This window comes from Rattus rattus, chromosome 7 (genome assembly GCF_011064425.1).
Source record: "Rattus rattus isolate New Zealand chromosome 7, Rrattus_CSIRO_v1, whole genome shotgun sequence".
Classification (NCBI taxonomy): Eukaryota; Metazoa; Chordata; class Mammalia; order Rodentia; family Muridae; genus Rattus; species Rattus rattus.
Genome location: NC_046160.1, coordinates 24,443,163 through 24,453,731, shown reverse-complemented (window position 1 = coordinate 24,453,731; position 10,569 = coordinate 24,443,163). Strand labels below are relative to the sequence as shown.

The 10,569-nt window shown below is 50.0% G+C and overlaps 1 protein-coding gene across 5 annotated transcripts in view; it reads right to left on the bottom strand.

The window, feature by feature from the left end:
• Positions 1–5,228: 5,228 nt before the first annotated feature.
• Dtnb (dystrobrevin beta) overlaps positions 5,229–10,569 on the bottom strand; it is a 192,794-nt gene continuing 187,453 nt past the window's right edge. For 3 of the 5 annotated variants that reach the window (XM_032909066.1, XM_032909067.1, XM_032909069.1), the window contains 3 exons: positions 7,064–7,223; positions 6,194–6,283; positions 5,229–5,274 (listed from right to left, as the gene is read on the bottom strand). In XM_032909066.1, the coding sequence (XP_032764957.1) occupies positions 5,252–5,274; positions 6,194–6,283; positions 7,064–7,223 (273 nt within the window). In that variant the 3' untranslated portion in view covers positions 5,229–5,251. The other 2 variants (XM_032909068.1, XM_032909065.1) reach the window with 2 other exon arrangements.

Below are 10,569 nucleotides of genomic sequence, written 5' to 3'. Positions count from 1 at the left end.
ACGAGGTGTGTCGGTGCATCTTTTTAGTCCCAGCACTCAGGATGCTGAGGCAGCTTAATCTATTTTAGTGCAAGGATACCCTGGTCGACATGACGAATTCCATGACAGCTAAGGCTACATAGTGGTACCCTGTCCTGAGAAAAAGAAGTGAACTCGGAAGCTGCAGTAGCTCACAGTAGCTTAGCTGGCGTCTGAACACAGATTAAAAAGGGACGCTCGTTCTTTAAGACTGGTTCCTTAAGGCTAGAGAGTGTCTGTCCTTTGGCTCACTGGCTCTTTGTGGTCAGCGTCACTGGGTAGGACCACACTAGGAGGCCGTGCTGCGTGACAGAATCCCAGGGCAATTCTTGCTGTGGGTCAGACAGTGGCTACACAGGACAGGAACAGAGGCAGGGGCAGCCCAGGGAGGTGGTTACAATCAGCCGTTGCTCTGCAACCTGCTTCAGTCAGTGCTATTGGTGACAAGGGGCCATGACGTGCTGACGCAAGACAGGCCACTGCCTAGACACCCGGTAACGGGGCAGTGGAGGCTGCTGTGGGGCACCAGGAAAGGGTGCTGCTGGGTCCTCTCAAGAACATCTTAATTGTACGTGAGGCTTGCTCTGCCTTGGGATCTGTGATGGAAGGAAGGGTAGAGGAAGGGGAGGACACACTACTCACCTGAGCTTCCTGTGTCCCAGCCGCTCCTGGACTAACCTGCAGCAGCAGAGGCAGAAACAACACAGATCACACTCAGGCCTTCCCCAGCCCTCTGGACTTCTCTCAGGTGGCTTTCCTGACTCACCCAGCCCAGGGGCTAGCCCCATATTTGCCTTTCGTTGAGCTTTCCTGGCAGGGATAAAGGGGTAGAGGCAGATTACCTACAACCCACACCTCAACTGACACGGAGTATTGTGAAGAGAAAGATCAACGAACGGGAGCAGAGCCTAATTCTAAGGAGCAGTTATAGTGGGAGCAGAGCCTGTTTGGTTCTGAAAGCAAACAAGGTGTGAACAGTTTTGATGAGGACACTGCTCCTCTGTGTTCTGGAGCAGCATTGCTATCCCGCTCCCCTGGTATGTTCTAGAGTCTATGTCTCTCCTCAGGGCCACTGCTGGTCAGATATGCACCAGGGTGCCTCAGTGTTTAAAGTAGACTGCTAGGGGCCATTCTGAATGGGGATGCTCTGGAGTGATTCAGATACATATGGACGATCTGGGGCAGTGGAGGTAACAGCCTGTGCCTCATTCTGTGGTCTTCTCTTACACTTGGCATGAGGGGATGCTCAGTAGGAAGGGTACCACTGCATAGCAGCATCCTTTTCTGGGATTCGGACAGCCAGGATAGAGCAGACAGAGGTGAAAGCTAGGGAGAATCTGGCAGGGAAGTCTGCTTTGGTCAGAGTTCTTCATAAGTACCCATCTGGTGCTTGTGACCCCGTATGCTAAACAGACCTGTTTATGTTACGTGAAACTGACCTCACTCCAAAGAAAATAAACCTCTCTCTGTGAAATCAGTAGTTATTGATCTTGAATGTCTCCACCGTATCTGCAAGGACCTACATAATGCTGAGATGTTCATCTCGTACCTCAACTCTTTACCCTCTTGCCCTTAAGATAGCACCTAAAAGCCATAAACGCTCAGGTACTCTCACAGAAAGCCTTCACACAGACATGCGGACCGGGACGCGTGGACTTAGAGGGATAAGGAGAAGCTAAGGGCAAGTATCACAGTCAGACAGAAAAGTACTGACAGGGTCGGCCAGGGACAGAGACAGAGGGCCCTGAGCCAGGTCTGACCACTCCAGCTCCTGTGAGTGACTGAGGGCTGACGTCCACAGTCAAGGCAATAGTGAAGCAGCAGCAGGGTTCTAGGCTTGCTTTGGGGAAGGAGAGGGAAGTGGAGGAGGAGCCTAGAGCAGGAAGGCACAGAGGAAGGGAGGCCAAGGCAGCAGCTGCTATGTCTTTAGTCTAAAATGTTCCACAGCAATGGTAGGGTCTGGTTGGGGTCTGGGCGGATGCTTGGGGGTGGGTGGGCAATTACGAGTGGGCATGTCTGTTCCTCTACCCCATAGCCTTCTTATCTGGTCCTGGACCTCTGAATGGCTGTTCTCTTCTGATGGCCTGAAGTGTGGTCAGGCCAGCAATTCACCCCCAACTCATGCCAAGTGGCCCAGTTCTCCCAGGCCTCTCTCATTCATCCCATCCCTGAGGGATAAACAGCACTACAAAGCCACCGTTCTGAGGGGTTCCCACCTGTCTCCCCTGACTGCCTTCCACCGTGCACAGCGGCTTTTCCACTTCTCTTAGACTATTTGTTCTGTTTAGATTAAAGTACTGAGCTTGGGGTTGGAGACTACTGGGGTGAATCCAGGCCCTGCCACTTATTAACCTGCCCAGTTAATAAGTCTCGGAGCCATGTCTAGAATTCTTCCTGTCTGGGGCTGTGAAGCCGGATGAAGATGGCCGAATTATAGACCTACCTACAGGCCTAGGAAATAGCGAGGACCAGTCCTGCTCTCTCCTCACCTTTCCTGCTTTCTCCCTTCACCTGCTGGGGCTGGTCATCTTTCTCACTTAATGCTATCATGTCACCCGTTCACAGCCTGAGACGGGTCCATTCACTGGCATTCCTAGAAGACAGGCACCGTTCCAGACGCTGGGAATACATCACCAACAACACAGGCCAAAATCTCTGCCTCGGGAAGGTTATGTTCTGGAGGAATCCAGAAAACAACATCTTGATATATGGTAGACATAACTGGAGACTCTGAAGCGTCTCTAGAGGATTTTGTTATCTGTTTAAAGTTCAATTGAAGGATGACAATCAAGAGCATGACGTTTGGAGTCAGGAAGACCCACTCCAAGCCCACTCAGAGGCTGCGTGAGCAGACGCCCCTAGTCTGTTTCCCTTTGACTAGAATGGGAATATGTTCATCTGTGTGGCTCAGGGTTAAGGATCGTGTGAGATTTCCCGTGGGACCATTTAGTGCAGCTCTCTTCCCACATAACAAGTACATAAATTCTTCCTTTGCACAGGAGATGAGGAAGGCATTACTGTCTTTTGCCAGCACCTTCCTTCCTTGGTTTTATTCTTCCTATCTATTCCAACCTACGAGTCTCTTCCTTCCCAGAAACTCCTGGTATCATTTATTATACACTTAATGGTATGTTTGTTTGTTTGTTTGTTTGGTTTTGGTTTTGAGGCAAGGTTTCAGGTAGCCCACACTGGCTTCAAGCTCACTTTGCAGCAGAGGATGAGTCTGACTTTCTGACACGCTTATCGCCACCTGCCAAGCGGTGAAATTACAGGTATGGCGTGGGTCACCGCTCCTGTGATTTGTGTGGTGCTAGGTTTTACCCTGGGCTAGGTGAGCACTCCTAGCTGCTCCACTGAGCTGCTTCCACAACCAACATTCAATACTTTCTGATCAAGCCTTCCTGCTTTGCCTCACCCCCATACTTCTTCTGTATAGCTCGGTTGTGCTTCTCCAATTAGACCATCGACCCCAGGAGGGTGGCGGGAGATGCTCTGTGACTTGCTCGTATCCCACAGTATGAGTAAGTCACCTGACCTTACTACCTGTGGGCACACCTCTGAGGCAGCTGGGAGAACAGGCAGGAGGAACTGTGGGGACACTGCAGGCTTGGGGAGGGCGTGGTAGGAGAGAGGTCAGAAACAAAGGGGAAGGAAGTTAGCATCCACCGCTCTAAAGCTTTGGTTCCCAAATTAGGGAACTCGCCTTTACCTCTGTCTTTCTCATCCTGCATCTTCTCTTCTTCCTCTGTACCTTTCTCTGCTGTAGAAACAAGTCCAAGGAGGCCAGTGACCCTTTGGTCCAGCACCATGATGGGAGGCAGTGAGTGTGGCAATGTGGGGGGCCTGAGGCAGGGACCTAAGGCAGCAGCAGCCTCAGGTGTATGAATGTCCCTTGTCCGTGCCCAACAGCTCCACACTCTGACACTATCTGATTGGAACCTTGCATACCCATGAGGCAGAGGGCATGGTGACAGATTTGATGGTCAGAGTTGGAGTGCCAGCTACTAGAGTTACTCCTAATATTCAGTTCAAGCTCAAGAAAACAACTGTAGAAGTGTATGGTTAACATGGGTGGGTTGCTCCCTCTGAATCGGGATCCTGGAAACCAGGCCGCATCTCATAAGGTATGGCCAAACAGGACAACCATGTCATATTTGAGGTGTTAGAGGGACTGGGTAGAGTCTCCTAAAAATGAGAAAACTTGGGAGTGGCCACGTTACCTCCCATCAAACACTGGAAAGGTGGGCTGTAGAGGAAGACAGATTTAGGGCAGAAAGAGAGATTTTAGCTCCCTAATTAGGAAGAAATCTCCAGTGATTAGAGCTGGGTATCACTGAGCCCCCTGTAAATATTCAAACTGGAGGCTTTTAGATTAATGGGAAGTTCAATTTAATATTCTTAAGACCCATTTGACCTCTAGGACTCAATTACTTAACATTATTTTTGAAAGGTGTGGAAGGCAAGCCATATAGATGTGTCCTGTACATGCTGACAGGTGTATGTGAGAAGACAGCCTGGATATCCATCGAGGAAGGAGTCAGCACCAGCTCTCCTGGGCAGGGCTCTCCTGGGCAGGGCTCTCCCTTCCCCTGAAGAATTGGATTTAGCTCCTATTTATCAACCTACATGCTCCTGTGTTTGAGGCCTCATAGAACGGGCTTGTTGTCTGTCCTGGGTGGGTTCAGAGCCCTGGCTTCTTGTTTTTCTACATCCAAGCTCTAGAACGAGTTTTGCCTCGGGACTCTGTGAGATCTCAAGCAAATCACTTTTTCTGAAAAGTTGCTTACCACGTTTCTAAAATTAGGGGTTGCTAATATACTTTGGAAATGACACACTAATGCCCCCTACCCCCACCACAAAGCCCAGGTGCGCTGTGAGTAAGCCTCCCTGACTCGGTTCCTGTCAGTCACACTGCACGCTCACTCTTGAGTACTGAGATTGTGAGCCACTTGGCCACGAGCACAACTGTCCTTTATTTACATGGCTTAAAAATCCCTAAGAAATTCCCTCGGAAACTGTAAGTGAAGTCTACTAGGGAACTGTGTTAGAGAAAAGGCCTTCTAATCAGCTGTAAGGTCAGACTGAAGGACACACACACACACACACACACACACACACACACACACACACAGTGAGGGGGTGGGCTTCAGTGTGGGCATGAGAGATGGGATGAGACAGGGTAAGAACACCATCTCCTGCAGAACGGGCAACTGACCTTAGCTGGGAAAGCCAATCAGGACACATGTGTGATCTCTCCTGCAGGAAAACAGATGGACTTGAGGGTAAGTGTGGCAAAAACAACAGTCCTAGAGGGGAGGCTTCCCTCTGCTGAAAAACACCCCGGGCGGGCGTGCGTCCATGCAGTGTCTGGACGATCCATGGGATGCTGCTCTAGCTTCTACTCAGCAGTCCTGCTAAGCCACTGCTGTCCTTACAAGCACTGCATTGGGTAATAAAGGACAGCGGTGGGTCCCTGGTGTGATGCCGCAGCGCTCAGGATGGTAGCCCTCGTAAGGATGCCACGGCTGGAAAATGATTCCTAAGCATGAGCTTATCACGGATGGTGCCTGGGGGTACTAGAGGTATGGTGGTCTTTTCTCCTCTTTCTTTCCTAGGTTTCATGTAAGGGTTGGGGGGAAAGGCTGTGAAGCAGAGAACTCCAGGAAGCCACGGCAGTGGCTGAGTCATGGAGAGACGGAAAAAGAAGTCAGATAGGACCCAACATGGAGGACGGAGGGAGCTGCCGCTGGGGTCTTCAGGTGAGATCAGAGCCTGCTCACAGACAAGAGGAGAAGACAGTTTCAAAACAGAATCAAGCAGGAGAGCCAAAGGGCGGCTGGAACAGAGAGAGGTGGCTTGGTGCTGACGGCGGCCACATCCAGGATAGTTTCAGAATGAAGCGGTGGCCAGCCTAGGGAAAGATGTAGGCAGAGAAGAGGAAGTAAGGAGGGGTCTGGCTGCGCCGAGAGCAAGGTTTCCTTCCAGCTGGAACTGTCTCCTCCATCAGACTGTTCCTAATATAAACTGACCATGTGGGAAGGAGGCACTGGGTGAAGATCCCGTGTATTCCTAGAAGGGAAAGCGGCGTGGAAAGAAGGGCTGTGTGCGGGGATGGTGGGACCGGGCACGGGGGATGAAGGGGAGGAGGAGACCAGCGGAAAGCGCTGGGTTTCACCTGAATGGAGCTCCTTCACCAGGGATGACATGGTGTTGGTAATGGAGTCAGCAGCCACCAGCAGGTCATTGCGGAGGTTTCTCCTCGTACCTGAGGGTCAGGGCAGATCAGGGTGACTGGGGATGCCCCGGCCAGTGAGGCCCTGGACCGGTGCAGAGACGCTGGGGGGAAGGCAGCAGCTCTGCCCTCCAGGAGCCCACAGTTCCCACTCCACCTTCTCTACTGGGAGTGCGGAGCCCGTCACGCCCATGCTTTGTGGGTGCCACAGTAGAGAGCAGAGTTTTGCCCAGGGTGTTCCTCGGTCTTGGGGTGAGGGGTTTAACTCTCCAACACCACCGCCTCCCATCACTGTCTCCCACTTCTTGTCTCTACTCCCTCCCCTCGTGACTCCACTGTCCATCATTGAAGATGACAGGTCCCTGGTTCCTCGGGTGGCCGTGGCAAGTGCAGGCTTCCCGACCTTTGGCTAGGTCCTATGGAGATTACCCTTCTTCCTGTTCTTGCTTGTTCTAGGGACTTTATAGGGCAAATGTGTCATTTGAGTTTATTCTATCCAATTCCTCTGGAGGAGGCAAAGCTCAAAGGGCAAGGTGTTTCCTTCAGTCCAGAGCTCAGACCCAGGAGAACAGTCATCTTCACACATGTGCCTGTGACCTCCCATGGAAGACCAGCCCGTCACGGAGAAGGAGCCAGCACATAACTTATTTACACTGTAAATCTGATTACGAAGGCACACTATCTGATCATCCAAAGCCAAGAGCACTAAAAGGAAGTAACTGGAGAATCCTGGCAGGAGGCCTGTATGTGCTTTCAGACCCCACCCCCGCCCCCGCACCCGTCAGCTCTCCACAGACTCTCCTGGAAACTCACCTTGTGCAAAGGCCTCCTGCACATCTCCCCCAACTCCACTCAGTGAATCCTGCGGGCCGTGGGTCGGGGTGGAGCCAGCAGATGTGGAACGCACGGGCATGGGCATAGAGCGGCCACCTCCGTGAGTGGGTGATGTATGTGGTGACCCTGTGGCTTGAGCCTGGGAGGATCAGAGAGAAAAACACATCACTTTGGGGGGTTTAATCTCTCCAAGGAAAGGGGAAAGTGCTACCCAGGGACATGCTTAAAAAAAAAAGAGTCAGGAATCAGCTGAGGAAGGAAGGAAAGAGAGGAAAGGGGGCAGGGTAGGAGGAAGGTTGCTGTAAGAGCAGGCTGAGACTAGCACTTAGGAGGCAGGAGAATGGCTGAGAATTCAAAGGCAGCCTGGGCTACACAGTAAGTTCAAAGCTGCAGAGTGAGAACCTGGTTTAGACAAACAAAATATAAAGAACAGGTTGAGAAAGGTCAGGAAGACGGGCAGAGGCCATGTAGTGGACATGCTGGTCAGAAGAGTAGTTATTTTTTTTTTTTTTTGTTTTCTTTTTTCTTTTTTTTCGGAGCTGGGGACCGAACCCAGGGCCTTGCGCTCGCTAGGCAAGCGCTCTACCGCTGAGCTAAATCCCCAACCCCCAGAAGAGTAGTTATAACCAGGAGGTTCCAAGAGGGGTAAAAAAACCCCCACAAACATCTTCATGTATGAATGCCAACATTTTGCACCCACTCTTATCTGATTCCCAAGGAATCTGTGAGTAGAAAGTGGCTGACTTTTAATATAACTTTAATAGATGAAAATAGGAAGAACATGCGAGAGACGAGTGTCTTGGGTGTGTGGGAGGAAGTACAGCTCGGCAGAGGAAGACATCAGCACAAACCCCTTCCACTCTGAGGGCAGCCCTCCTCACACTCAGATTCCACCTCAGGCAGCTGTGCTCCTGAGGACAGCTCAGGAGGCTCTGCTGCAGGCTGCTTCTGCAGGGTCTGGCTAGCAAAATGGCTGCATTGTATCTGCCACTCCCTCTCGGGAGGTCTATTTGGTTTGGGTAGCCATGAGAGTAATGGGAGTAGGTGAGAGTAGCCACCTGCTCATCAGAGGGGGAGCTTTCCTCATTAATATTTATTTACTTATTTGTTTGTTTGTTTGTTTGTTTGTTTAGACAGGGTCTCTCTACCTAGCCCTGCTGTCCAGGAACTATGTAGACCAGGCTGGCTTCAATCAAACTCTTAGAGATCTGCCTGCCTCTGTCTCCTGAGTGCTGGGATTAAAGGCGTGAGCCACCACGTCCTGGCTGTTCACCATTCTTGAAGATTTGTTGTTGACTGGACTCAAGACTTATAAGCAAAGCTCTTGGCGAGGATGGCCTATGGCTCTTATTTTCTTGGTTCAGGGGCTTTCTGACATGGTGGAAATCATCCTCTTAAGAGAAACTGAAATACTTTCAGATTCGCCCACGATGCACTCTGTATAGATTTGCACTTCCCCTTTTCAATTCTCCCTGGTCTATAACGGGAACACCCCTTACTTGACAACAGGAGCACGCTGCGATGGGCCAACACAGCTTGCTTCATGGGAAAGCCTTGTTTCTTGTTCCCACCACTCATTCAGACTGCACACCCCCTTCACCCAGAGCATCAGCAGCTACTTCTGTGGCCATGAGCTTCTCACAGAAACTTTGAAGCTTGCATTCATTGTCCACCTCAACAAGTTTCTGACAGCCCGTGGCCGGAAAGGAGGTGTTCAGCTTCGTCTTGACAGGACTGATCCTCCAAGAGGAGCCATGAGAGAGGCCTGGTATAGCTTTAAAGGTAGCTTGGTACTATGAGGTGTGACTGCCGGAGGAATTAAACCAATCAGAGACAGATCGCCAAGCTGGGGGGTGGGGGACGGGTCATATAGGAGGATTTTGTGGGAGAAAACTGGGAGAATGGAAGTGACCATGAGAATGAGTTCCTGTGAACCGCTTAGGGAGGGATCTAGTTCAGAAACACCACACACACAGAGAATATGCAGCCTCCAAGTAGGTTGCCAGGAGGTGTGCACAATGGCTGCCCTCACTGCTGAAGCTGTGTCCGTGATGAATGGAATATTTTGTCCTCTAGGATCCCCATTCTCTAGGCTTGTTTTCTGAGACATGGCCTCAACCTAGAGATGCTCATATGGCAGTCACATGCTGGGATGTCAGGAGCATGCCATTCTGCCCTGCTCTGTGTGATTCTTGCTTGACCTTTGTGTGTGTGTGTGTATGTGTGAGTGTGTGTGTGTGTGAGAGTGTACTTGTGTAAGGGTGTGCGTGCGTATGTGAGAGTGTAAGTGTGTGTGTGTGTGAGTGTGTGTAGTGTGAGTGAGTGTGTGTGTGTGTGTGTGTGTGAGTGTGTGTGTGTGTGTGTGTGTGTGTGTGTGGGAGTGTGTGTGTGTGTGGTGTGAGTGTGTGTGAGTGTGTGTGTGTGTGTGTGTGTGTGTGTGTGTGAGTGTGTGTGGGTGTGTGTGTGTGAGTGTGTGTGTGAGTGTGTGTGTGTGAGTGTGTGTGTGTGTGTGTGTGTGTGTGTGTGTGTGTGTGTGTGTGTGTGTGTGTGTGAGTGTGTGTGTGTATGTGTGTGTGTGTGTGTATGTGTGTGTGTGTGTGTGTGTGTGTGTGTGTGTGTGTGTGTGTGTGTGTGTGTGTGTGTGTGTGTGTGTGTGTGTTTGTGTGTGTGTGTGTGTGTGTGTGTGTGTGTGTGTGTGTGTGTGTGTGTGTGTGTGTGTGTGTGTGTGTGTGTGTGTGTGTGTGTGTGTGTGTGAGTGTGTGTATATGAGTGTGTGAGTGTGTGTGTGTGTGTATGTGTGAAAGAGTATGTGTATGTGTGTGTGTGTGAGTGTGTTATTTATTTTTTTAAATAGGGTCTCATGTAGCCCTGGCTAGCCTTGAACTTGAGGATAGCCTTGGACTCCTGCTCCTCTTGCTTCTACCTCCCAAGCACTGGGATTACAGGCATACCAAAACTGGTAAGCTCTCTGTGTATTTTAATTTAAGAAATGTAAAAGCTCAGAAAATAATCAAGTACAATATGATAAAGCCACCCCAAATGAATAATTATGTACAATTTATTTTCATCTAAAAACAGTACAGACCAACTTGAAGACCCCTTTACCACCAAATCTTCGCAGGCTCAGTGCTTTTATCTTTTCTCTTTGGAAACTCAGTTTTTCTTTTTTTTTTTGGTTCTTTTTTTCGGAGCTGGGGACCGAACCCAGGGCCTTGCGCTTCCTAGGCAAGCGCTCTACCACTGAGCTAAATCCCCAACCCCTCAGTTTTTCTTACCAGAGATTTTGGTGTAGATTTTTTTAACCTATGTGTACATATATAAACCTATAAATGATATATAATATTTTCATGCCTTCAAATTCTGTATGAATGGTACTGAACTACTGAACTATTAAATTGATTTTATCACTTAGCATAAACCCAGAGAGTGATGAATGATACCAATAAATGTGAATTTAGATCCATATTTCACATCGCATTAAAAAA